This window comes from Salvelinus fontinalis, chromosome 1 (assembly GCF_029448725.1).
Source record: "Salvelinus fontinalis isolate EN_2023a chromosome 1, ASM2944872v1, whole genome shotgun sequence".
Lineage (NCBI taxonomy): Eukaryota > Metazoa > Chordata > Actinopteri > Salmoniformes > Salmonidae > Salvelinus > Salvelinus fontinalis.
In genome coordinates, this window is record NC_074665.1 from 11,797,510 (window position 1) to 11,825,160 (window position 27,651).

General features: G+C 43.2%; 1 protein-coding gene across 1 annotated transcript in view; it reads right to left on the reverse strand.

The window, feature by feature from the left end:
- LOC129815725 (growth arrest-specific protein 7-like) overlaps positions 1-27,651 on the reverse strand; it is a 144,495-nt gene that overhangs the window by 63,514 nt on the left and 53,330 nt on the right. Inside the window, exons 5-8 of the mRNA XM_055869834.1 lie at positions 23,324-23,377; positions 17,882-17,971; positions 438-553; positions 155-229 (exon numbers count right to left, since the gene is read on the reverse strand). Of these exons, the coding sequence (XP_055725809.1) occupies positions 155-229; positions 438-553; positions 17,882-17,971; positions 23,324-23,377 (335 nt within the window). The remainder of the gene's footprint in view (positions 1-154; positions 230-437; positions 554-17,881; positions 17,972-23,323; positions 23,378-27,651) is intronic.

A 27,651-nucleotide genomic window follows, 5' to 3' on the forward strand; every position in this document is an offset into this window, starting at 1 on the left:
TGACATGGAATCTTTGAGTTGACGCGGAGAGGTTTTCTTGTATTTTCTTGTGCCATGTCTTCCTAAGCGTCGGCGTGTGCGAGGCGACACGCTCGTGTAGGCAACTTTTTTTTAAAAGGCACCACGGCAGGAATTGATGTGACTACCCACTCACCCTTCTTCCTGTCCCGCGAGGGGAATCTGTGACAGCTTGGCGAGGTTCTTGGCATATTCCTCTTCAATCTTTATCCTGAAAGAGGGAAGGAGAAAAGGAATTTATTTACCATCGAATGTCGTTACTTAGCGAGTCCTTTTTCCTGTTTTGTACAAAATAGAAAAGTGCACATCTGGGTAAAAAAGAAAAGGAAATGGCTCAAGATAAAGGAGTTGTGAAACATTGTTCTGATCAGGATTGTTGACAGGTCGGCTCAGATAATGAAAGGGGATTTTGTAGTTACCTTTCTCGTATAAACTCAGCCATCTCTTTCTGCATTTGCTTCCCCTTCAGCTGTTTCTGCAGTAAGACCTCAAACCCTGAGATACAGCTTGTCCCCTGAGGGTCCTTCTTATCCGTCTACACAACAACAATAATAACACAGAAATATACACTACAACAATATTTAGTGTAACATAAATCAAAATAATAAAAATAATACGAGCAGATAACATTCAGTGCTGGGATGGGATACTGCATTCTATGTACTTAACGGTATGCATTCAATCATACAGTTACTGTTTGTATTGTATTGTGGGGAAATACCAGGCCATCATCACTGCAGCGCCATACTCCATTCTACAGCACCACAGCCAATGGTATAGAACGTCTACATTTCACACAGTGAGGTGCATTAAATACTTGTCGACATGTTTCAATCTGATCCTCTGTGTCTCAATGAAAACTCTAAGTCTGAGTGTACGGTATCCAGTGTTTCTTTACGAAAGTCTCCCGGTGTTGTCACCTCAGAGAGAGTGTAACGTTAGCCCGGTCTGACACTAACGCTAGCCGAGTGTTAAAACCTGAGCACACACCTGGTGGTGATTAAGTTTCAGCCGTGGGAGAAATTAAAACTGAACCAAACAGATGTTTGGAGCGAGGTCTTTCTCACTATATCATGTGTTATTCTACTACAGTTCTACAGCCTTAGTGCCGTGTAGAGAAGTGTAGTGTAGAGTAGAGAAATGTAGTCCCGTGCAGTGTAGTGTAGAGTAGAGTAGTGTAGAGTAGTGTAGTGTAGTGTAGAGTAGTGTAGTGTAGAGTAGTGTAGAGAAGTGTAGTGTAGAGTAGTGTAGAGTAGAGTAGTGTAGAGAAGTGTAGTGCCATGTAGAGAAGTGTAGTGTAGAGTAGTGTAGAGTAGAGTAGTGTAGAGTAGTGTAGAGAAGTGTAGTGCCATGTAGAGAAGTGTAGAGTAGTGTAGTGTAGAGTAGTGTAGAGTAGTGTAGAGTAGAGTAGTGTAGAGTAGTGTAGAGTAGTGTAGAGAAGTGTAGTGTAGAGTAGTGTAGAGTAGTGTAGAGTAGTGTAGTGTAGTGTAGAGTAGTGTAGAGTAGTGTAGTGTAGTGTAGAGTAGTGTAGTGTAGTGTAGAGTAGTGTAGAGTAGTGTAGTGTAGAGTAGTGTAGAGAAGTGTAGTGTAGAGTAGTGTAGAGTAGTGTAGAGTAGTGTAGAGTAGTGTAGTGTAGAGTAGTGTAGAGTAGTGTAGTGCAGTGTAGAGTAGTGTAGTGTAGAGTAGTGTAGAGTAGTGTAGTGTAGAGTAGTGTAGAGTAGTGTAGAGTAGTGTAGTGTAGTGTAGTGTAGAGTAGAGTAGAGTAGAGTAGAGTAGTGTAGAGTAGTGTAGTGTAGAGTAGAGTAGAGAAGTGTAGTGCCATGTAGAGAAGTGTAGTGGCGTGTAGAGAAGAATAGTGTAGAGTAGTGTTGTGTAGTGTAGAGTAGTGTAGTGTAGAGTAGTGTAGAGTAGTGTAGTGTAGTGTAGTGTAGTGCCGTGTAGAGAAGTGTAGTGTAGAGTAGTGTAGTGTAGAGTAGTGTAGAGTAGTGAAGAGTAGTGTAGAGTAGTGTAGAGTAGTGTAGTGCCGTGTAGAGAAGTGTAGTGCCATGTAGAGAAGTGTAGTGTAGAGTAGTGTAGTGTAGAGTAGAGTAGTGTAGAGTAGTGTAGAGTAGTGTAGAGAAGTGTAGTGTAGAGTAGAGTAGAGTGGAGTAGTGTAGTGTAGTGTAGAGTAGTGTAGAGTAGTGTAGAGTAGTGTAGAGTAGAGTAGTGTAGTGTAGTGTAGAGTAGTGTAGAGTAGTGTAGTGTAGAGTAGAGTAGTGTAGTGTAGAGTAGTGTAGAGTAGAGTAGAGAAGTGTAGTGTAGAGTAGTGTAGAGTAGAGTAGTGTAGTGTAGTGTAGAGTAGTGTAGAGTAGAGTAGTGTAGTGTAGTGTAGAGTAGTGTAGTGTAGAGTAGTGTAGAGTGGTGTAGAGTAGAGTAGAGTAGAGTAGAGAAGTGTAGTGTAGTGTAGAGTAGAGTAGTGTAGTGTAGAGTAGTGTAGAGTAGAGTAGTGTAGTGTAGTGTAGAGTAGTGTAGAGTAGAGTAGAGAAGGGTAGAGTAGTGTAGTGTAGAGTAGTGTAGTGTAGAGTAGAGTAGAGTAGAGAAGTGTAGTGCCATGTAGAGAAGTGTAGTGGCGTGTAGAGAAGAGTAGTGTAGAGTAGTGTAGAGTAGTGTAGAGTAGAATAGTGTAGAGTAGTGTAGTGTAGAGTAGAGTAGAGAAGTGTAGTGCCAAGTAGAGAAGTGTAGTGGCGTGTAGAGAAGAGTAGTGTAGAGTAGAGAAGTGTAGTGTAGTGTAGAGTAGTGTAGAGTAGTGTAGAGTAGTGTAGTGTAGAGTAGTGTAGAGTAGTGTAGAGTAGTGTAGTGTAGAGTAGTGTAGAGTAGTGTAGTGTAGAGTAGTGTAGAGTAGTGTAGAGTAGTGTAGTGTAGTGTAGAGTAGAGTAGAGAAGCGTAGTGCCATGTAGAGAAGTGTAGTGGCGTGTAGAGAAGAGTAGTGTAGAGTAGTGTAGAGTAGTGTAGAGTAGTGTAGTGTAGAGTAGAGTAGTGTAGTGTAGAGTAGTGTAGAGTAGTGTAGAGTAGAGTAGTGTAGAGTAGAGTAGTGTAGAGTAGAGTAGTGTAGTGTAGAGTAGTGTAGAGTAGAGTAGTGTAGAGTAGTGTAGTGTAGAGTAGAGTAGTGTAGTGTAGAGTAGTGTAGAGTAGTGTAGAGTAGAGTAGTGTAGAGTAGTGTAGTGTAGAGTAGAGTAAAGAAGTGTAGTGCCATGTAGAGAAGTATAGTGTAGTGTTGAATATGGTAGTGTAGAGTAGAGTGGTGTAGTGTAGAGTAGTGTAGAGTAGTGTAGTGTAGAGTAAAGTAGAGAAGTGTAGTGCCATGTAGAGTAGTGTAGTGTAGTGTTGAATATGGTAGTGTAGAGTAGAGTGGTGTAGTGTAGAGTAGTGTAGAGTAGTGTAGAGTAGTGTAGTGTAGTGTTGAATATGGTAGTGTAGAGTAGAGTGGTGTAGTGTAGAGTAGTGTAGAGTAGTGTAGAGTAGTGTAGAGTAGTGTAGTGTAGTGTAGAGTAGTGTAGAGAGGTGTAGTGTAGAGTAGTGTAGTGTAGAGTAGTGTAGTATAGTGTAGAGTATTATAGTGTAGTGTAGTGTAGAGTAGTGTAGAGTAGTGTAGTGTAGTGTAGAGTAGTGTAGTGTAGAGTAGAGTAGTGTAGTGTAGAGTAGTGTAGAGTAGTGTAGAGTAGTGTAGTGTAGAGAAGTGTAGTGTCATGTAGAGAAGTGTAGTGGCGTGTAGAGAAGAGTAGTGTAGAGTAGAGAAGTGTAGTGTAGTGTAGAGTAGTGTAGAGTAGTGTAGTGTAGAGTAGTGTAGTGTAGTGTAGAGTAGTGTAGAGTAGAGTAGTGTAGAGTAGAGTAGAGTAGTGTAGTGTAGTGTAGAGTAGTGTAGTGTAGAGTAGAGTAGAGTAGAGTAGAGTAGTGTAGAGTAGTGTAGAGTAGAGTAGTGTAGAGTAGTGTAGAGTAGTGTAGTGTAGAGTAGAGTAGTGTAGTGTAGAGTAGTGTAGTGTAGAGTAGAGTAGTGTAGTGTAGAGTAGTGTAGTGTAGTGTAGTGTAGAGTAGTGTAGTGTAGTGTAGTGTAGAGTAGTGTAGAGTAGTGTAGAGTAGAGTAGAGTAGAGTAGAGTAGTGTAGTGTAGAGTAGAGTAGTGTAGTGTAGTGTAGTGTAGAGTAGTGTAGTGTAGAGTAGTGTACTGTAGTTTAGAGTAGTGTAGAGTAGAGTAGAGTAGTGTAGATTAGTGTAGTGTAGAGTAGAGTAGTGTAGTGTAGTGTAGTGTAGAGTAGTGTAGTGTAGCAGTGTAGTGTAGAGTAGAGTAGAGTAGAGTAGTGTAGAGTAGTGTAGAGTAGAGTAGTGTAGTGTAGTGTAGTGTAGAGTAGAGTAGAGTAGTGTAGAGTAGAGTAGTGTAGTGTAGAGTAGTGTAGAGTAGTTTAGAGTAGTGTAGTGTAGTGTAGAGTAGTGTAGTGTAGAGTAGTGTAGTGTAGAGTAGTGTAGAGTAGAGTAGAGTAGTGTAGAGTAGAGTAGTGTAGAGTAGAGTAGAGTAGTGTAGTGTAGAGTAGAGTAGTGTAGAGTAGTGTAGAGTAGTGTAGTCTAGTGTAGAGTAGAGTAGTGTAGAGTAGAGTAGTGTAGTGTAGAGTAGTGTAGTCTAGTGTAGAGTAGAGTAGTGTAGAGTAGAGTAGTGTAGAGTAGAGTAGAGTAGTGTAGAGTAGAGTAGAGTAGTGTAGTGTAGAGTAGTGTAGAGTAGAGTAGTCTAGTGTAGAGTAGAGTAGAGTAGTGTAGAGTAGAGTAGAGTAGTGTAGAGTAGAGTAGTCTAGTGTAGAGTAGAGTAGTGTAGAGTAGAGTAGTGTAGAGTAGTGTAGAGTAGTGTAGAGTAGTGCCATGTAGAGTAGTCTAGTGTAGAGTAGTGTAGTGTAGAGTAGTGTAGTGTAGAGTAGTGTAGAGTAGTGTAGAGTAGTGTAGTGTAGTGTAGAGTAGAGAAGTGTAGTGCCATGTAGAGAAGTGTAGTGGCGTGTAGAGAAGAGTAGTGTAGAGTAGTGTAGAGTAGAGTAGTGTAGAGTAGTGTAGTGTAGAGTAGAGTAGTGTAGTGTAGAGTAGTGTAGAGTAGTGTAGAGTAGAGTAGTGTAGAGTAGTGTAGTGTAGAGTAGAGTAGAGAAGTGTAGTGCCATGTAGAGAAGTGTAGTGTTGAATATGGTAGTGTAGAGTAGAGTGGTGTAGTGTAGAGTAGTGTAGAGTAGTGTAGTGTAGAGTAAAGTAGAGAAGTGTAGTGCCATGTAGAGTAGTGTAGTGTAGTGTTGAATATGGTAGTGTAGAGTAGAGTGGTGTAGTGTAGAGTAGTGTAGAGTAGTGTAGTGTTGAATATGGTAGTGTAGAGTAGAGTGGTGTAGTGTAGAGTAGTGTAGAGTAGTGTAGAGTAGTGTAGTGTAGTGTAGTGTAGTGTAGAGTAGAGTAGAGTAGAGTAGAGTAGAGTAGAGAAGTGTAGTGTAGAGTAGTGTAGTGTAGAGTAGTGTAGTGTAGTGTAGTGTATAGTAGTGTAGAGTAGTGTAGTGTAGTGTAGAGTAGTGTAGTGTAGAGTAGTGTAGAGTAGTGTAGAGTAGTGTAGTGTAGTGTAGAGAAGTGTAGTGTCATGTAGAGAAGTGTAGTGGCGTGTAGAGAAGAGTAGTTTAGAGTAGAGTAGAGAAGTGTAGTGTAGTGTAGAGTAGTGTAGAGTAGTGTAGTGTAGAGTAGTGTAGAGTAGTGTAGAGTAGTGTAGAGTAGAGTAGTGTAGAGTAGAGTAGAGTAGTGTAGTGTAGTGTAGAGTAGTGTAGTGTAGAGTAGAGTAGTGTAGAGTAGTGTAGAGTAGAGTAGTGTAGAGTAGTGTAGTGTAGAGTAGAGTAGTGTAGTGTAGTGTAGAGTAGAGTAGTGCAGTGTAGTGTAGTGTAGAGTAGTGTAGTGTAGAGTAGTGTACTGTAGTTTAGAGTAGTGTAGAGTAGAGTAGAGTAGTGTAGTGTAGATTAGTGTAGTGTAGAGTAGAGTAGTGTAGTGTAGTGTAGTGTAGAGTAGTGTAGTGTAGCAGTGTAGTGTAGAGTAGAGTAGAGTAGTGTAGTGTAGAGTAGAGTAGTGTAGAGTAGAGTAGTGTAGTGTAGTGTAGAGTAGAGTAGAGTAGTGTAGTGTAGAGTAGTGTAGTGTAGTGTAGAGTAGAGTAGTGTAGAGTAGTGTAGAGTAGAGTAGTGTAGTGTAGTGTAGTGTAGAGTAGAGTAGAGTAGTGTAGAGTAGAGTAGTGTAGTGTAGAGTAGTGTAGAGTAGTTTAGAGTAGTGTAGTGTAGTGTAGAGTAGTGTAGTGTAGAGTAGTGTAGTGTAGAGTAGTGTAGAGTAGAGTAGAGTAGTGTAGAGTAGAGTAGTGTAGAGTAGAGTAGAGTAGTGTAGTGTAGAGTAGAGTAGTGTAGAGTAGTGTAGAGTAGTGTAGTCTAGTGTAGAGTAGAGTAGAGTAGTGTAGAGTAGAGTAGTGTAGTGTAGAGTAGTGTAGTCTAGTGTAGAGTAGAGTAGTGTAGAGTAGAGTAGTGTAGAGTAGAGTAGAGTAGTGTAGAGTAGAGTAGAGTAGTGTAGTGTAGAGTAGTGTAGAGTAGAGTAGTCTAGTGTAGAGTAGAGTAGAGTAGTGTAGAGTAGAGTAGAGTAGTGTAGAGTAGAGTAGTCTAGTGTAGAGTAGAGTAGTGTGGAGTAGAGTAGTGTAGAGTAGTGTAGAGTAGTGTAGAGTAGTGCCATGTAGAGTAGTCTAGTGTAGAGTAGTGTAGTGTAGAGTAGTGTAGTGTAGAGTAGTGTAGAGTAGTGTAGAGTAGTGTAGTGTAGTGTAGAGTAGAGAAGTGTAGTGCCATGTAGAGAAGTGTAGTGGCGTGTAGAGAAGAGTAGTGTAGAGTAGTGTAGAGTAGAGTAGTGTAGAGTAGTGTAGTGTAGAGTAGAGTAGTGTAGTGTAGAGTAGTGTAGAGTAGTGTAGAGTAGAGTAGTGTAGAGTAGTGTAGTGTAGAGTAGAGTAGAGAAGTGTAGTGCCATGTAGAGAAGTGTAGTGTTGAATATGGTAGTGTAGAGTAGAGTGGTGTAGTGTAGAGTAGTGTAGAGTAGTGTAGAGTAAAGTAGAGAAGTGTAGTGCCATGTAGAGTAGTGTAGTGTAGTGTTGAATATGGTAGTGTAGAGTAGAGTGGTGTAGTGTAGAGTAGTGTAGAGTAGTGTAGTGTTGAATATGGTAGTGTAGAGTAGAGTGGTGTAGTGTAGAGTAGTGTAGAGTAGTGTAGAGTAGTGTAGTGTAGTGTAGTGTAGTGTAGAGTAGAGTAGAGTAGAGTAGAGTAGAGAAGTGTAGTGTAGAGTAGTGTAGTGTAGAGTAGTGTAGTGTAGTGTAGTGTATAGTAGTGTAGAGTAGTGTAGTGTAGTGTAGAGTAGTGTAGTGTAGAGTAGAGTAGTGTAGAGTAGTGTAGAGTAGTGTAGTGTAGTGTAGAGAAGTGTAGTGTCATGTAGAGAAGTGTAGTGGCGTGTAGAGAAGAGTAGTTTAGAGTAGAGTAGAGAAGTGTAGTGTAGTGTAGAGTAGTGTAGAGTAGTGTAGTGTAGAGTAGTGTAGAGTAGTGTAGAGTAGTGTAGAGTAGAGTAGTGTAGAGTAGAGTAGTGTAGTGTAGTGTAGAGTAGTGTAGTGTAGAGTAGAGTAGTGTAGAGTAGTGTAGAGTAGAGTAGTGTAGAGTAGTGTAGTGTAGAGTAGAGTAGAGTAGTGTAGAGTAGTGTAGAGTAGTGTAGTGTAGAGTAGAGTAGTGTAGTGTAGTGTAGTGTAGAGTAGTGTAGAGTAGTGTAGTGTAGAGTAGAGTAGTGTAGTGTAGAGTAGTGTAGTGTAGAGTAGAGTAGAGTAGTGTAGAGTAGTGTAGAGTAGTGTAGAGTAGAGTAGTGTAGTGTAGTGTAGTGTGGTGTAGTGTAGTGTAGAGTAGAGTAGTGTAGAGTAGAGTAGTGTAGTGTAGAGTAGAGTAGAGTAGTGTAGAGTAGTGTAGAGTAGAGTAGTGTAGTGTAGTGTAGAGTAGAGTAGTGTAGTGTAGAGTAGTGTAGTGTAGTGTAGAGTAGAGTAGTGTAGAGTAGAGTAGTGTAGTGTAGTGTAGAGTAGTGTAGAGTAGAGTAGAGTAGTGTAGTGTAGAGTAGAGTAGTGTAGAGTAGTGTAGTGTAGAGTAGAGTCGTGTAGTGTAGAGTAGTGTAGAGAAGTGTAGTGTAGAGTAGTGTAGAGTAGAGTAGTGTAGAGTAGAGTAGTGTAGAGTAGTGTAGAGTAGAGTAGTGTAGTGTAGAGTAGAGTAGTGTAGAGTAGTGTAGAGTAGTGTAGTCTAGTGTAGAGTAGAGTAGAGTAGTGTAGAGTAGAGTAGAGTAGTGTAGTGTAGTGTAGAGTAGTGTAGTCTAGTGTAGAGTAGAGTAGTGTAGAGTAGAGTAGTGTAGAGTAGAGTAGTGTAGAGTAGAGTAGAGTAGTGTAGAGTAGAGTAGAGTAGTGTAGTGTAGAGTAGTGTAGAGTAGAGTAGTCTAGTGTAGAGTAGTGTAGAGTAGAGTAGTGTAGAGTAGAGTAGTCTAGTGTAGAATAGAGTAGAGTAGTGTAGAGTAGTGTAGAGTAGTGTAGAGTAGTCCCATGTAGAGTAGAGTAGTCTAGTGTAGAGTAGTGTAGTGTAGAGTAGTGTAGAGTAGTGCCATGTAGAGTAGAGTAGTCTAGTGTAGAGTAGTGTAGTGTAGAGTAGTGTAGAGTAGTGTAGAGTAGACTAGTGTAGAGTAGTGCCATGTAGAGTAGAGTAGTCTAGTGTAGAGTAGAGTAGTGTAGAGTAGAGTAGAGTAGTCTAGTGTAGAGTAGAGTAGAGTAGTGTAGAGTAGAGTAGAGTAGTGTAGAGTAGAGTAGTCTAGTGTAGAGTAGTGTAGAGTAGAGTAGTGTAGAGTAGTGTAGAGTAGTGCCATGTAGAGTAGTCTAGTGTAGAGTAGAGTAGAGTAGTGTAGAGTAGAGTAGAGTAGTGTAGAGTAGAGTAGAGTAGTGTAGAGTAGAGTAGTCTAGTGTAGAGTAGAGTAGAGTAGTGTAGAGTAGAGTAGAGTAGAGTAGTGTAGAGTAGTGTAGAGTAGAGAAGTGTAGTGTTGAATATGGTAGTGTAGAGTAGAGTGGTGTAGTGTAGAGTAGTGTAGAGTAGAGAAGTGTAGAGTAGTGTAGAGTAGTGTAGTGTAGTGTAGTGTAGAGTAGTGTAGTGTAGTGTAGAGTAGTGTAGTGTAGAGCAGTGTAGTGTAGTGTAGAGTAGTGTAGAGTAGTGTAGTGTAGTGTAGAGTAGTGTAGAGTAGTGTAGTGTAGTGTAGAGTAGAGTAGTGTAGAGTAGAGTAGAGTAGTGTAGTGTAGAGTAGTGTAGTGTAGAGTAGTGTAGAGTAGTGTAGTGTAGTGTAGAGTAGAGTAGAGAAGTGTAGTGCCATGTAGAGAAGTGTAGTGGCGTGTAGAGAAGAGTAGTGTAGAGTAGTGTAGTGTAGTGTAGTGTAGAGTAGAGTGGAGTAGAGTAGAGTAGAGAAGTGTAGTGTAGTGTTGAATATGGTAGTGTACAGTAGAGTGGTGTAGTGTAGAGTAGTGTAGAGTAGAGTAGAGTAGTGTAGAGTAGTGTAGTGTAGTGTTGAATATGGTAGTGTAGAGTAGAGTGGTGTAGTGTAGAGTAGTGTAGAGTAGAGTAGAGTAGAGAAGTGTAGAGTAGTGTAGAGTAGTGTAGTGTAGTGTAGAGAAGTGTAGTGCCATGTAGAGAAGTGCAGTGGCGTGTAGAGAAGAGTAGTGTAGAGTAGAGAAGAGAAGTGTAGTGTAGTGTAGTGTAGTGTAGAGTAGTGTAGAGTAGAGTAGAGAAGTGTAGTGTAGTGTTGAATATGGTAGTGTAGAGTAGAGTGGTGTAGATATGGTAGTGTAGAGTAGTGTGGTGTAGATATGGTAGTGTAGTGTAGTGTAGGGTAGGGTGGTGTTCAACAGAGGTCTTCTACTGAATCGGACAATTCATCTTGATGGTTGTACAGTCATCTCAAATAAAACTGTGAAGGACCTCGGCGTTACTCTGGACCCTGATCTCTCTTTTGACGAACATATCAAGACTGTTTCAAGGACAGCTTTTTTCCATCTACGTAACATTGCAAAAATCAGAAACTTTCTGTCCAAAAATGATGCAGAAAAATGTATCCATGTGTAACGGATGTGAAATGGCTAGCTAGTTAGCGGGTACGCGTTAGTAGCATTTCAATCAGTTACGTCACTTGCTCTGAGACTTAAGTAGTGTTGCCCCTTGCTCTGCAAGGGCCGCGGCCTTTGTGGAGCGATGGCTAACGACCGTGCTTCGTGGGCGACCGTTGTTGATGTGTGCAGAGGGTCCCTGGTTCGTGCCCGTGTCGGGGCGAGGGGACGACGTAAAGTTACTACTGTTACATTGATGCTGTTGACCCGGATCACTGGTTGCTGCGGAAAAAGGAGGAGGTTGAAAGGGGGGTGAGTGTAACGGATGTGAAATGGCTAGCTAGTTAGCAGGTACGCGCTAGTAGCATTTCAATCAGTTACGTCACTTGCTCTGAGACTTAAGTAGTGTTGCCCCTTGCTCTGCAAGGGCCGCGGCTTTTGTGGAGCGATGGGTAACGACGCTTCATGGGTGACTGTTGATGTGTGCAGAGGGTCCCTGGTTCGCGCCCGTGTCGGGGCGAGGGGACGACGTAAAGTTACTACTGTTACACATGCTTTTCTCACTTCTAGGTTAGACTACTGCAATGCTCTACTTTCCGGCTACCCGGATAAAGCAGGTGAACGGAAAGGCACTGGAGCAACGAACTGCCCTTGCTTTCTCTGCCTGGCCGGTTCCCCTCTCTCCACTGGGATTCTCTGCCTCTAACCCTATTACAGGGGCTGAGTCACTGGCTTACTGGTGCTCTCCCATGCCGTCCCTAGGAGGGGTGTGTCACTTGAGTGGGTTGAGTCACTGATGTGATCTTCCTGTCTGGGTTGGCGCCCCCCCCCTTGGGTTGTGCCGTGGCAGAGATCTTTGTGGGCTATACTCGGCCTTGCCTCAGGATGGTAAGTTGGTGGTTGAAGTTATCCCTCTAGTGGTGTGGGGGCTGTGCTTTGGCAAAGTGGGTGGGGTTATATCCTGCCTGTTTGGCCCTGTCCGGGGGTATCGTCCGACGGGGCCACAGTGTCTCCTGACCCCTCCTGGCTCAGCCTCCAGTATATATGCTGCAGTAGTCTGTGTCGGGGGTTTAGGGTCAGTCTGTTATATCTGGAGTATTTCTCCTGTCTTATCCGGTGACCTGTGTGAATTTAAGTATGCTTGCTCTGTCTCTCTCTCTCTCTCTCTCTCTCTCTCTCTCTCTCTCTCTCTCTCTCTCTCTCTCTTTCTTTCTCTCTCTTCGGAGTGCATGCTGGGAAGTGAGTCGTCAAGCAGGAGTGTTTGTGAGAGCGACTGGATTTCTTTTCATTCTATTGGGTTTTGGTATGTAAATATATATATATTGATTAGTTGGTTTAAAGATAATTGTTCTAATTATTAATTAACAAGTAGAGGGGTGGTGGGATAGTTTGAGGTTGTTTGTTTTCGCGAGGGCACAACCAGCTGGTTGAGGCTGGTTGAAATGTCTACTCGTGGGAGTTTGGAGTATGAAAAACTTAGTCGGCGCAATGGAATTAAGATTTTGGCAGAGGTTGGATGTTCAGTGGAAGAATGTGTTTTAGCGGTAGGTAGTATGATTGGGTATGATAGCATTAAATCAGCCTCAAGAATGAATAGCGCAGTAGTGATATTCTTAGATTCTATTGGAAAAGTGAATACGATGGTGGAGAACGGTGTTGTTTTGAGGGAGACACAGACGCAGGTATTTCCACTTATGAATCCGGCTAAGAAGGTTATATTGTCTAACGTACCACCATTTGTTAGAGATGAAGTGTTGGAGAGAGAATTATCGCGTCATGGTCAAATTGTATCTACAATAAAGAAAGTTCTTTTTGGATGTAAATCTCCGTTGCTGAAACATGTCGTGTCTCATAGGAGGCAAGTGCATATGATCTTAAAAAAGGACGTTGATGAACTGAATTTAGCGTTCAGTTTTAAGATTGATGGATTTGATTATGTTTTTTACGCTTCTACTGAATCAATTAAATGTTTTGGGTGTGGAAGAGAGGGGCATTTGGGGTGTAGTTGTCCTGAGAAGGAGCGCGCAGAGCCCGGTAGTAGTTATAGTGATGGTACAGATAATACATCGACGCAAAGGGATGAAATTGCTAAAAGTACAGGGGAAGGAAGAAGGTGGGCAGATGTGGTTGGAAAAGGGGGAGAGGAAGGCAGTGTGGATACGGGGACAATTGTGGTGGATCAGAACAAGGAGGGAGGGGAAGCAGTCTGTGAGATTGCGACTGCCGTTGCTGAGGTGGTGTTGGAAAATGAAATTGGAGATAAAGAGGAAATTGAAATAACAGGAAAGGAAGAAGCTGTTTTCAAAGTACCGAGAAGTAAGAGAAAGAATGTAGGGGGTGGTGAAGGGTCTAATTCTAAGAGGAAGGTAGAGATTGATAAATTAGTTGAAGATGAAAAGGTTGAAGAGATGGGGGAGTTTTCCTCTGGGGAAGAGAGCGGGAGTGAGTCATCTGACGCGTCACAACAAAATAGTGAGATAATTGGGGAGGAAGGAAGGTATGGAATTAAGAAGGTACGCCAATTTCTGAAGTTGACAAAAGGGAAGAAATATATGCAGGATTACAATATAACTGATTTTTTCCCTGAAAGTGAATTGTTTATTGAATCAGCAAAGTTTTTGATGTCAAAAATAACAGGGGGAGGTTTGACAAGCCCTGAAATTGCTAGACTTAAGAAGGTGGTCACGAGAGTGATAAGTGATGTAAATTCTAAAGAAAATGAAAGGGTTTAGTTGCAGTTTTAACCCTGTAAAGAGATGGGATGTCTGTATCTTCCTCTGTATATTTTTTTCATTCATGAGCAGTTTTAAGTTTTCTTCTTTAAACATAAATGGCGGAAGAGATGTTAAAAAAAGAGCGATAGTGTATGAGTTAATTAGGGGAAAGGGAAGTGACATAAATTTTCTACAAGAAACGCATAGTAATTTGGAAAATGAAGTTATGTGGAAAAAGGAGTGGGGGGGGACAGTGGTGTGTAGTCATAAAAATTCTAAAAGTGGGGGTGTGGCTATATTGTTCTCAAGGGGGTTTTTGCCTTTGTCTTATGAGGTTGAAGAGGTAGTTGAGGGGAGGTTATTAAAAGTTAGAGCAAGGTATGAAAACATCACTATGTGTCTGATAAATGTCTATGCCCCAGTGGTGGCAGTTGAGAGGGTATGTTTTTTAGAGACATTATCAAATACCATTGAGAAATGTAACAATGAAGATTATTTATTTATTGCTGGGGATTTTAACTGCACAGTCAGTTATTTAGATAGAAATGACCAAGAACCTCATATAGCCTCAAGGACCTTTTTAAAACGCCTCATTGTAACACATGAATTGTGTGATATTTGGCGGAGTCAAAATGGAGGCACAAGGCAGTACACCTGGGCGCATGTGAGAGAGAACAGCATCTCTATGGCAAGGTTAGATAGGTTTTATTGTTTTGAGCATCAATCTCAGGTCTGTAAATCAAGTGTGATAACCCCAGTGGGATTTTCTGATCATTGTTTAATAACAGAGGTGGTGTTCATTAATGATGTAAAACCCAAAAGCGCATACTGGCATTTTAATATAACTTTATTGAGTGATGCTCACTTCAGGAAATGTTTTTGTTTTTTCTGGGAGAGGTGGAGGTCTCAAAAGGACAGTTTTGTATCTATTCAACAGTGGTGGGATATAGGGAAAATCCAGATTCAACAATTTTGTAATCAATACACGAGGAATGTCACCAAGGATATCATCAGATCAATGAAAGCCCTAGAGTTTGAAATAGTGGAACTCATGACGTTGATTGAGACCACAGGAGATCGAGGCCATACGCAGGCACTCAAGAAAAAAAAAGTTGAATTGGCAGACCTGCTGGGTATCAGAGCACAGGGGGCATTGGTGAGAAGTAAGTTTCAGGGAATATCTGAAATGGATGCCTCATCCAAATTTTTCTTTGGTTTAGAGAAAAAGAATGGACAAAGAAAAATTATTCATTGTCTAAAATCAGCTGTTGGACAAGAGCTCACTAGCCCTAGTGGAATTAGAAAGAGGGCAGTAGAGTTCTATGCTGAGCTCTACAAGTGTGAGTACAAAGAGGATAAAACAGTGACACAGCAGTTCCTTGATGGGCTCCCAAAGGTGGATGCAGAAGCTCAGGTTGAGCTTGAGAAACCATTGTCTTTGCAGGAGTTATACTCTGCATTAAAAGGCATGGAAAATGGAAGGGCACCAGGCTTTGATGGGCTTCCCGTTGACTTTTTTAAGTCTTTTTGGAATATGTTGGGAGAAGATTGGCTAGCAGTAGTTAGTGATAGTTTAACCGGAGGGTTACTACCATTAAGCTGCAGAAGGGCTGTCCTCACCCTACTGCCCAAAAAGGGAGACCCTAGGGAGGTGAAAAACTGGAGGCCGGTGGCTTTATTGTGCACTGATTATAAGATCCTGTCCAAGGCTTTGTCCAACAGGCTGAGGGAGGTGATGGGGCAAATCATACATACGGACCAGTCCTACTGTGTTCCTGGCAGGCAGATAGGGGATAACATTTCTCTGATTCGTGACTTTTTGGACGTCTCTAGGGCTATTGGGTTGGATGCAGGTCTAATTTAAATTGATCAGGAAAAGGCATTTGACCGAGTTGAACATCAATTTTTATGGCATACGCTTGAGGCGTTTGGGTTCAGCTCTGGTTTTATTGACATGATAAAGGTGATATATGGTGACATTGAAAGTGTATTGAAAGTTAACGGTGGTTTGAGTGCTCCTTTTAAAGTGTGTAGAGGTATTAGACAGGGATGTTCTTTATCAGGGATGTTGTATGCCATTGCTATAGAGCCACTACTAAATAGCATTAGAAGTCGCATTGAAGGGGTGTACCTTTCCAAGGATATTCCTCCTATTCGTCTTTCAGCCTATGCTGATGATGTAGTTGTTTTAGTGAAAAATCAAGCGGAGGTGGATAGTTTGAGTCTAATGGTTGATCGGTTTAGGGGAATATCCTCGGCAAAAGTAAATTGGGAAAAGAGTTGTGCTTTACAGATTGGAGAATGGTCTGGAGGGATCATGGCTTTGCCAGGGGGATTGGAATGGTGTAAGGGAGGGTTTAAGTATCTTGGAGTGTACTTAGGAGATGAGGGGATTATGGAAAGAAATTGGATTGGGGTGGTTGAAATGGTGGAAGGGAGGATGAGGAGATGGCGTTGGTTGTTATCTCGAATGTCATATAGGGGGCGAACTATTATAGTTAACAATGTGATTGCCTCTGCATTATGGCATCGGTTGGCAGTTTTAGAACCACCATCTGGTCTTCTGGCTAAGATACAGGCAATTATGGTGGATTTTTTTTGGGATAAATATCACTGGGTTCCACAAAGTGTTTTGTATTTGTCAAAAGAGGAGGGGGGACAAGGTCTGGTACATCTTGCTAGTAGGGCTGCTGCTTTCCGTTTTCAGTTTATTCAAAGGTTGCTTTATGGACAGGAAAATGTGGTGTGGAGGGGGGTAGCAGGCCTTGTGTTACAGAGGGTTGGAGGATTAGGTTTAAAGAAGGCTTTATTTCTGGTTGATAGTAGCCAGATTTCTAGGGAGGGAGTACCTCCGTTTTACAGAGGACTTCTCAGAGTGTGGAGCATAATGAAGGTGTCCAGACGAACTTCAGCGGAGTCAGTGCATTGGCTGTTGGAGGAACCTCTGGTGTATGGGGCAAGACTGGATTGTACAACTGCAGCTGTTCCACATTTCTCCAAGATTCTGGTGAAGGGAAAAATAATCACCTTAAGACAGTTAATGGCAATGGCTGGGCCTGACTTAATGGATGGAAGACGGTTGGCTGAACATTTGGGGGTGAGGTCGGAAAGGATTGTTGGACAAATGCTGGGAAACTGCAGGAAAGCTCTGTCTGCGGAAGAGTGGGGAATGCTTAATAGCCACAAGAAGAAGGAACAAGATGAAGACGTCTCATTTCCAAGATTAGGGATTACACCAAATATCACAGAGTCAGAGAGAAAGGGTATAGTGTTGGATTTGAGAGGGTTGGAGGAGGTGGGTTTGGATGAGGTGAATGGGAAGGATTTGTATAGGGGGTGTGTTAAGGTGTTAAATAAAGAGAAATTGAAAAATAGAAAAGACACTCCATGGAGGGTAAAATTAGGAATTGATGATAAGGTAAAGCCAGCATGGAGAGCACTGTACAAACCACCGTTACAAAAGGGTACTGGTGATATGCAATGGAGGGTGTTACATGGCATTATTGCAGTTAATGCTTTTGTATCTGTCATTAATTCAGATGTTAGAGATGGATGTCCTTTTTGTAATATAAGAGAAACCATTTTTCACTGTTTTATGGAGTGTGAGAGGATAAAACCTTTATTGGAAATACTGGAATCATTGTTTAGAGCTGTAGGTGAGATTTTTAATAACAATGTTTTTATTTTGGGGTTTCAATATAGTAAGCAACAGAAAAGAAAATGTCAAATGTTAAATTTTATTTTGGGACAAGCTAAGATGTCAATTTTTTTGAGTAGGAAACATAAAATAGAAACGGGATATGAGAAGGATATAAGATGTGTTTTTAAAGGATTAGTGAAAGCAAGAATAAAAGTGGATTTTGAGTTTTTCTCAGCTGTAAAAGATCTCCCATTGTTTGAGGAGAAGTGGGCATATGAAGGAGCGCTTTGTTTTGTAGAGGAGGGGAAATTATTTTTTGTTGAGGAAATAAGTTGAATGTATATGTTCTTTTGTATTTTTATTTTATTTATTTTGTGTAGGAATTATATTCATTGTTTAATTTCTGAAAAGGCAGTGTGTCATTATTTATGTTAACAATTGAGTAGAAAATAAAGGTTTTATAAAAACTCTCTCTCTCTCTCTCTCTCTCTCTCTCTCTCTCTCTCTCTCTCTCTCTCTCTCTCTCTCTCTCTCTCTCTCTCTCGGACCATCTCTCGGACCATCTCTCGGACCATCTCTCGGACCATCTCTCGAACCATCTCTCGGACCATCTCTCGGACCATCTCTCGGACCATCTCTCGGACCATCTCTCGGACCATCTCTCGGACCATCTCTCGGACCATCTCTCGGACCATCTCTCGGACCATCTCTCGGACCATGCCTCAGGACTACCTGAGTTTCAACTGTTCTGTCTGCGGCTATGGAACCCTGACCTGTTCACCAGACGTGCTACCTGTCCCAGACCTGCTGTTTTCAACTCTCTAGAAACAGCAGGAACGGTAGAGATACTCTGAATGATCGGCTATGAAAGGCCAACTGACATTTACACCTGAGGTGCTGACTTGTTGCACCCTCAACAACTACTGTGATTATTATTATCTGACCCTGCTGGTCATCTATGAACATTTGAACATCTTGGATACTGGAACTGAACAAAAAAACAGAACATCTGGTTCCTCTCTAGGTTTCTTCCTAGGTTCTGGCCTTTCTAGGGAGTTTTCCCAGCCACCGTGCTTCTATACCTGCATTGGTTGCTGTTTGGGGTTTTAGGCTGGGTTTCTGTACAGGACTTTGAGACATCAGCTGATGTAAGAAGGGCTTTATAAATTAATTTGATTTGGTGTGGTTTAGTGTAGAGTAGTGTAGTGTAGTGTAGAGTAGTGTAGAGTAGAGTAGAGTAGAGTAGAGTAGAGTAGTGTAGTGTAGTGTAGTGTAGAGTAGTGTAGTGTAGTGTAGTGTAGAGTAGTGTGTAGTGTAATATGACTCTGTGGTGTGACCAGTCTTCATATCTTACCCAGAAGTAATCACAGTAGCTCCACTCATCTGGCTTCAACAGCTGCTGTTCAGGTGTACTCATAGGAAGGGGGAACGTTACACAGTTAATCTGAGAGAGAGAGAGCGAGAGAGCGAGAGCGAGAGAGAGAGAGAGAGAGAGAGAAGGATACACTTTTCAATGCTTTGAATTCTGCCAGAGGCACGTAGGTGATGACAGTGAAAGTTTGATCTTCCCAACACCTTGGTTTATTAAACTTAAATATAGGATCAGAAGAATGGGTACAGTGAGACCTAAATGCCACCAGGGAGAGCTTGAATGAGGCAGAGGAAAGATTGTCCCGGTGCGAGGAGAGAGATCCCGCTGTATGAAACAGTTAAACAACTGGGAAGAAAATTGAAAGGTATGTCCATCAAAACTGACTATCTGGAAAATAAATCAAGACAAAATAACACTTCAATACACAAAGTGAAAGAAGGGGCGTAAAAAAACGACATGGGCAAATTTGTGGAAGAACTGTTAGCGGATAAAGTTGTACTACAACGAGTTCAACTGCAGATAATCCGTGCGCACCACCCACACAAGGTAAACATCTGTCATTCTGCCCATGAGCAAGGCAGTTAACCCACTGTTCCCCGGGCGCCGATGATGTGAATGTCGATTAAGGAAGACCCACGCACCAGCCCTGCCAGGCAGGCACAGAATCGTGAGGGTGTAGTGACGCTTTAGCTGGTCTCTGAACGCATTTATCTTCCTATCTTGGTTACATAGGCCTATCTTTCAGCATCAGACGAGTGAGGGTGTATCTTTAATGTCGGGGGTACTTAGGTGAATGTCTAGGGTGGGTAGGGTTAGGCACTGTTCCATCGTGATAGGGCAAAGTGATATTTTCAATGTTTCAACGCTTTAGTTTTGTACAAATACATTTCCATCTCTGCGAAAGAGCGACTCTCTCTCTCTGGCATGTTCTCACAGACACTTTCACACACTCTTTCCTTCCATACTTTCACCTCCTCAGACTCATTCCAACACATGGACACCTCCATCTTTATCATTTCTATAGCGTTCTTATGTGGAGATGGTAGAACCTTCCAGAAGGACAACCATCTCTGCAGCACTCCACCAATCAGGCCTTTATGGTAGAGTGGCCAGACTGAAGCCACTCCTCAGTAAAAGGCACATGACAGTCTGCTTGGAGTTTGCCAAAAGGCACCTAAAGTACTCTCAGACCATGAAAAACAAGATCCTCTGGTCTAATGAAACCAATATTGAACTTTGGCCTGAATGCCAAGTGTCAAGTTTGGAGGAAACCTGACACCATCCCTATGGTGAAGCATGGTGGTGGCAGCATTATGCTGTAAGGATGTTTTTCAGGTGCAAGAACTGGTAGACAAGTCAGGATTGAGGGAAAGATGAACAGAGAGATCCTTGATGAAACCCTGCTCCAGAGCGCTCAGGACCTCAGACTGGGGCAAAGGTTCAACTTGCAACAGGACCACGACCCTAAGCACACAGCCAAGACAATGCAGGAGTGGCTTTGGGACAAGTCTCTGAATGTCCTTGAGTGGCCCAGCCAGAGCCCAGACTTGAACCCGATCAAACATCGCTGGAGAGACCTGAAAATAGCTGTGCAGCGACGCTCCCCATCTAACCTGAAAGAGCTTGAGAGGATCTGCAGAGAAGAACGTGAGAAACTCCCCAAATACAGGTGTGCCAAGCTTGTAGCGTCATACCCAAGAAGACTCGAGGCTATAATCGCTGCCACAGGTGCTTCAACAAAGTACTGAGGTCTGAATACTTATGTAAATGTAATATTTAAGTTGTCTTATTATTCTAAAAACCTGTTTTTGCTTTTATGGGGTATTGTGTTTAGATTGGCGAAGGGGGAAAAAAACAATTTAATCAATTGTGAGTAAGGCTGTAACATAACCAAATGTGCAAAAAGTCAAGGGGTCTGAATACTAACAAGGTAAATGCCAAGAATGTGCTGCGGAACCAGAATTATTCAAGAAGAAACCAAATCTGAGAATATTATAGCGGTAACTAACTGGGAAGACGAGCTGCACAGAGCAATAAGCCAAGAGGACTGGGAGGATACATATAGAAACACGCCCAAGACAACTCTCTACTCTGGAGGGATACTTTAAGTAAATATACAACCAAAGTAGAGTGGTGACATCACACCAAGTTGCTGGGTAACAGTGGGGAGAGCGGGGCTAACCACACCCACATACTATAGTCCTGCCCAGTCCTAAATCATTTACGGACTGAAGTATACAAAGTATTGGATGAAATGCTTGAATGCTGACTCTCTCTAAATCCAGAACACATACTCCTAGGGAGAACCTCCCGCCACGCATTGGTCCTCCAATCTGAATTCTGAGAACAGCCATTAAACAAATAACTAGAAACTGGCTTATACAGCTGGCACCACAGATAAGCAATTGGAAAGAAATAATTAATTAAATCTTTAGTATGGAAATGATAAATCATAGAATAAGAAACCAAATTACTATTTGAGATACTGTACATCCTGAAAAAAAAACTGACATTATATTAAATATTTATAGGCCATAACAGGAGATAAAATGTACACGTATGAAACAGATGGGCGTGGGTGGACACGTGTGTGTGCTTGCCGGTGTGTGTGTGTGTGTGTGTGTGTGTGTGTGTGTGTGTGTGTGTGTGTGTGTGTGTGTGTGTGTGTGTGTGTGTGTGTGTGTGTGTGTGTGATTTATAAGATTTAACAAAGCAATACATGAACATAGCATAATAACACGTCAGTGTAACAAAATGTCGCAGACAGAGAGGGCTGCCGTGCTTCTAGCTCTTAGGAAACTTTGCAGTATTTTTCTTCTTCTTTTAAATGTACTTTTTCTTACATTATTAGGCCAGAAATGTTTTGGCTTTATTACATACAGCCAGCAAGAATTATTGGATATCAGAGCGGCGGAGTTTAAGTCATGAAGGGCCACATTGAGATTAGCAATACAAAGTGTAAGATCTGGAGCCCACACACACACACCACACCACACCACACCACACCACACACACACACACACACACACACACACACACACACACACACACACACACACACACACACACACACACACACACACACACACACACAAGTCGACTGTCCACCTCTACTGAACTATTCAAGGTGCTCTGCCACTGTTGCTCTGGCAACACTTCTTCTCTTCAGTTCCAAGAATAAAAGACTGTAACATCCTGAGAACACATCGCTCCTTGAATCTGTCAACTCCTTTCTATTTCCAGACTTTATGATTAATGCCACTCAAAACACAGTAACAACTGTCAAACCACCAAGCATTTATCCTTCATCAGTCCTGACTGTCTGTTGTAATTCTCTCTCTCCAGTAGATGTTCAATATGTTGGCTGAGCGACTATCTCCCTGCTCGGCCCATCTCTATCTATTCTCTATCTCCCTGCTCGGCCCATCTCTATCTATTCTCTATCTCCCTGCTCGGCCCATCTCTATCTATTCTCTATCTCCCTGCTCGGCCCATCTCTATCTATTCTCTATCTCCCTGCTCGGCCCATCTCTATCTATTCTCTATCTCCCTGCTCGGCCCATCTCTATCTATTCTCTATCTCCCTGCTCGTCCCATCTCTATCTATTCTCTATCTCCCTGCTCGGCCCATCTCTATCTATTATCTATCTCCCTGCTCGGCCCATCTCTATCCATTCTCTATCTCCCTGCTCGGCCCATCTCTATCCATTCTCTATCTCCCTGCTCGGCCCATCTCTATCTATTCTCTATCTCCCTGCTCGAGCCATCACTATCTATTCTCTATCTCCCTGCTCGGCCCATCTCTATCTATTCTCTATCTCCCTGCTCGGCCCATCTCTATCTATTCTCTATCTCCCTGCTCGGCCCATCACTATCTATTCTCTATCTCCCTGCTCGGCCCATCTCTATCTATTCTCTATCTCCCTGCTCGGCCCATCTCTATCTATTCTCTATCTCCCTGCTCGGCCCATCTCTATCTATTCTCTATCTCCCTGCTCGGCCCATCTCTATCTATTCTCTATCTCCCTGCTCGGCCCATCTCTATCTATTCTCTATCTCCCTGCTCGGCCCATCTCTATCTATTCTCTATCTCCCTGCTCGGCCCATCTCTATCTATTCTCTATCTCCCTGCTCGGCCCATCTCTATCTATTCTCTATCTCCCTGCTCGGCCCATCTCTATCTATTCTCTATCTCCCTGCTCGGCCCATCTCTATCTATTCTCTATCTCCCTGCTCGGCCCATCTCTATCTATTCTCTATCTCCCTGCTCGGCCCATCTCTATCTATTCTCTATCTGCTGCACAGGGCCTTGAGGGTTGGGTATCTCTCTCTCCTCTCCCTCACTGTGTGGCTGTCAGTTGTAACTGTTAGCACCCTGGCCAGGCTGAGAAATGCTGACAATAGGACTGTTATTATTTCCCGAATTCATTCTCATTACCTCCAGCAGCAAAACAATTCTGCCCGAGGGGGGTGGACCTACTGCTGAGCCCACCTTCTCACAGGGCAGTTTACTGCTGTTAAATTGCAAGTGGAAAGGGTATGATAATGAAGATAAAGATGGCAATCCCCTTTCCACTCTTCCTGCCTCCAGATTAAAGGCAAACATCTGGCTTCCATCACTTTCTAATGAGCCTTTAAGTGACCTTGGCTGACCTCCACCAATGACCCCCTTAGGCCCTGACATTGGTAATTAGCTGAGGGTTAACTAAGGACTGGATCCGTCGACTTTACCCCCCCCCCGCATTTTTCCCCTGCACCCCATGTGCACTCTATCACCTCTGCCCAGGTTGGGTGTGGATTGAAACACTTTCTGACAGAAAAAATGAATTTCTGCAACTTCAGAACTCAGCTATTTGTTACACATTCTAATTGTCAACTTTCAATTCTGTTCAGAACTGACATCACACATTTAGAATAAACTCAATGTTTATTATCAAAGCAATTCCAGTCTCTAAATCATGTAATCATCACAGATTGGACTTTGCAACATTGTATTGTCCATGCATGTTGGGGTTGGGGTCTGTGTTTGGGTCTGTGTTTGGGTTTGGGTTAGGGTCTGTGCTTGGGTTAGGGTCTGTCTTAGGGTCTGCGTTTGGGTTAGGGTCTGGGTCTGTGTTTGGGTTAGGGTCTGTGTTTGGATTAGGGTCTGGGTCTGGGTTAGGGTCTGGGTTAGGGTCTGTGTTTGGGTTAGGGTCTGTCTTAGGGTCTGCGTTTGGGTTAGGGTCTGGGTCTGTGTTAGGGTCTGGGTTAGGGTCTGGGTTAGGGTCTGGGATAGGGTCTGGGTCTGGGTTAGGGTCTGGGATAGGGTCTGGGTCTGGGTTAGGGTCTGGGTTAGGGTCTGGGTTAGGGTCTGGGATAGGGTCTGGGTCTGGGTTAGGGTCTGGGATAGGGTCTGGGTCTGGGGAAAATAGTAGTGGTACTCACTGTGATGGTAGTCTCTTTGCTCTGCCACCTGGTGGGTGTTGTAGGACATGGACTCTGATGAGAAAGGCAGGATGCTCCATCAACATCTTCCTCCGTGTCTGACATGGTCTCTGACTGACACACACACAATGGAACTGTTCTACTGGAGCTATTCTACTGGAACTGTTCTACTGGAGCTGTTCTACTGGAGCTGTTCTACTGGAACTGTTCTACTGGAGCTGTTCAACTATTCTACTGGAGCTGTTCAACTGTTCTACTGGAACTGTTCTACTGGAGCTGTTCTACTGGAACTGTTCTACTGGAGCTGTTCTACTGGAACTGTTCTACTGGAGCTGTTCTACTGGAACTGTTCTACTGGAACTGTTCTACTGGAACTGTTCTACTGGAGCTGTTCTACTGGAACTGTTCTACTGGAGCTGTTCAACTGTTCTACTGGAACTATTCTACTGGAGCTGTTCTACTGTTCTACTGGAGCTGTTCTACTGGAACTGTTCTACTGGAACTGTTCTACTGGAGCTGTTCTACTGGAACTGTTCTACTGGAGCTGTTCTACTGGAGCTGTTCTACTGGAACTGTTCTACTGGAACTGTTCTACTGGAGCTGTTCAACTGTTCTACTGGAACTATTCTACTGGAACTGTTCTACTGTTCTACTGGAACTGTTCTACTGGAACTGTTCTACTGGAACTGTTCTACTGGAGCTGTTCTACTGGAACTGTTCTACTGGAACTGTTCTACTGGAACTGTTCTACTGGAACTGTTCTACTGGAGCTGTTCTACTGGAGCTGTTCTACTGGAGCTGTTCTACTGGAACTGTTCTACTGGAACTGTTCTACTGGAGCTGTTCTACTGGAACTGTTCTACTGTTCTACTGGAGCTGTTCTACTGTTCTACTGGAGCTGTTCTACTGGAACTGTTCTACTGGAGCTGTTCTACTGGAGCTGTTCTACTGTTCTACTGGAACTGTTCTACTGGAGCTGTTCTACTGGAACTGTTCTACTGGAACTGTTCTACTGGAGCTGTTCTACTGGAACTGTTCTACTGTTCTACTGGAACTGTTCTACTGGAACTGTTCTACTGGAGCTGTTCTACTGGAGCTGTTCTACTGGAACTGTTCTACTGGAACTGTTCTACTGGAACTGTTCTACTGGAGCTGTTCTACTGGAACTGTTCTACTGGAGCTGTTCTACTGTTCTACTGGAGCTATTCTACTGGAACTGTTCTACTGGAACTGTTCTACTGGAGCTGTTCTACTGTTCTACTGGAGCTGTTCTACTGGAACTGTTCTACTGGAGCTCTCTGGGAGTGACTGTCTGTACACACACTTCTGCCCAGACAATGTCCTCACATCAGCAATCTGTGTATGGGTTTGTGCGCGTGTGCGTGTGTGTGTGTGTTTCTGTGTGTGCTTTTGTGTGCCTACATGAGTGTGTGTGTGTGTGTGTGTTTCTCTGTCTGTGTGTGTGTGTGTGTGTACTGTGTGTGCGTTTGTGTGCCTACATGAGTGTGTGTGTGTGTGTGTGTGTGTGTGTGTGTGTGTGTGTGTGTGTGTGTGTGTGTGTGTGTGTGTGTGTGTGTGTGTGTGTGTGTGTGTTTCTCTGTGTGCTTTGTGTGCCTACATGATTGTGTGTGTTGGGGTCTTAGGACTTTTCTACTGGAACTGTTCTACTGGAACTGTTCTACTGGAGCTGTTCTACTGGAGCTGTTCTACTGGAGCTGTTCTACTGTTCTTCTGGAACTGTTCTACTGGAGCTGTTCTACTGGAGCTGTTCTACTGGAACTGTTCTAGTGTTCTACTGGAGCTGTTCTACTGGAGCTGTTCTACAGGAACTGTTCTACTGTTCTACTGGAACTGTTCTACTGGAGCTTTTCTACTGGAGCTGTTCTACTGGAACTGTTCTACTGGAACTGTTCTACTGGAGCTGTTCTACTGGAACTGTTCTACTGGAACTGTTCTACTGGAACTGTTCTACTGTTCTACTGGAACTGTTCTACTGGAACTGTTCTACTGGAGCTGTTCTACTGGAGCTGTTCTACTGGAGCTGTTCTACTGGAACTGTTCTACTGGAACTGTTCTACTGGAGCTGTTCTACTGGAACTGTTCTACTGTTCTACTGGAGCTGTTCTACTGTTCTACTGGAGCTGTTCTACTGGAACTGTTCTACTGGAGCTGTTCTACTGGAGCTGTTCTACTGTTCTACTGGAACTGTTCTACTGGAGCTGTTCTACTGGAACTGTTCTACTGGAACTGTTCTACTGGAGCTGTTCTACTGGAACTGTTCTACTGTTCTACTGGAACTGTTCTACTGGAACTGTTCTACTGGAGCTGTTCTACTGGAGCTGTTCTACTGGAACTGTTCTACTGGAACTGTTCTACTGGAACTGTTCTACTGGAGCTGTTCTACTGGAACTGTTCTACTGGAGCTGTTCTACTGTTCTACTGGAGCTGTTCTACTGGAACTGTTCTACTGGAACTGTTCTACTGGAGCTGTTCTACTGTTCTACTGGAGCTGTTCTACTGGAACTGTTCTACTGGAGCTCTCTGGGAGTGACTGTCTGTACACACACTTCTGCCCAGACAATGTCCTCACATCAGCAATCTGTGTATGGGTTTGTGCGCGTGTGCGTGTGTGTGTGTGTTTCTGTGTGTGCTTTTGTGTGCCTACATGAGTGTGTGTGTGTGTGTGTGTTTCTCTGTCTGTGTGTGTGTGTGTGTGTACTGTGTGTGCGTTTGTGTGCCTACATGAGTGTGTGTGTGTGTGTGTGTGTGTGTGTGTGTGTGTGTGTGTGTGTGTGTGTGTGTGTGTGTGTGTGTGTGTGTGTGTGTGTGTGTGTGTGTGTGTGTGTGTGTGTGTTTCTCTGTGTGCTTTGTGTGCCTACATGATTGTGTGTGTTGGGGTCTTAGGACTTTTCTACTGGAACTGTTCTACTGGAACTGTTCTACTGGAGCTGTTCTACTGGAGCTGTTCTACTGGAGCTGTTCTACTGTTCTTCTGGAACTGTTCTACTGGAGCTGTTCTACTGGAGCTGTTCTACTGGAACTGTTCTACTGTTCTACTGGAGCTGTTCTACTGGAGCTGTTCTACAGGAACTGTTCTACTGTTCTACTGGAACTGTTCTACTGGAGCTTTTCTACTGGAGCTGTTCTACTGGAACTGTTCTACTGGAACTGTTCTACTGGAGCTGTTCTACTGGAACTGTTCTACTGTTCTACTGGAGCTGTTCTACTGGAGCTGTTCTACTGGAACTGTTCTACTGGAACTGTTCTACTGGAGCTGTTCTACTGGAGCTGTTCTACTGGAACTGTTCTACTGGAGCTGTTCTACTGTTCTACTGGAACTGTTCTACTGGAACTGTTCTACTGGAGCTGTTCTACTGGAGCTGTTCTACTGGAGCTGTTCTACTGGAACTGTTCTACTGGAACTGTTCTACTGGAGCTGTTCTACTGTTCTACTGGAACTGTTCTACTGGAGCTGTTCTACTGTTCTACTGGAACTGTTCTACTGGAGCTGTCCTACTGGAGCTGTTCTACTGGAGCTGTTCTACTGGAGCTGTTCTACTGGAGCTGTTCTACTGGAACTGTTCTACTGGAGCTGTTCTACTGGAACTGTTCTACTGGAACTGTTCTACTGGAGCTGTTCTACTGTTCTACTGGAACTGTTCTACTGGAACTGTTCTACTGGAGCTGTCCTACTGGAGCTGTTCTACTGGAACTGTTCTACTGGAACTGTTCTACTGGAACTGTTCTACTGTTCTACTGGAACTGTTCTACTGTTCTACTGTTCTACTGTTCTACTGGAACTGTTCTACTGTTCTACTGGAACTGTTCTACTGGAGCTGTCCTACTGGAGCTGTTCTACTGGAACTGTTCTACTGGAGCTGTTCTACTGGAACTGTTCTACTGGAACTGTTCTACTGGAGCTGTTCTACTGGAGCTGTTCTACTGGAACTGTTCTACTGGAAATGTCCTACTGGAGCTGTTCTACTGGAGCTGTTCTACTGGAACTGTTCTACTGTTCTACTGGAGCTGTTCTACTGGAGTTGTTCTACTGGAACTGTTCTACTGGAACTGTTCTACTGGAACTGTTCTACTGGGACTGTTCTACTGGGACTGTTGTACTGGAACTGTTCTACTGGAGCTGTTATACTGGAACTGTTCTACTGGAGCTGTTCTACTGGAACTGTTCTACTGGAGCTGTTCTACTGGAACTGTTCTACTGGAGCTGTTCTACTGGAACTGTTCTACTGGAACTGTTCTACTGTTCTACTGGAGCTGTTCTACTGGAGTTGTTCTACTGGAACTGTTCTACTGGAGCTGTTCTACTGGAG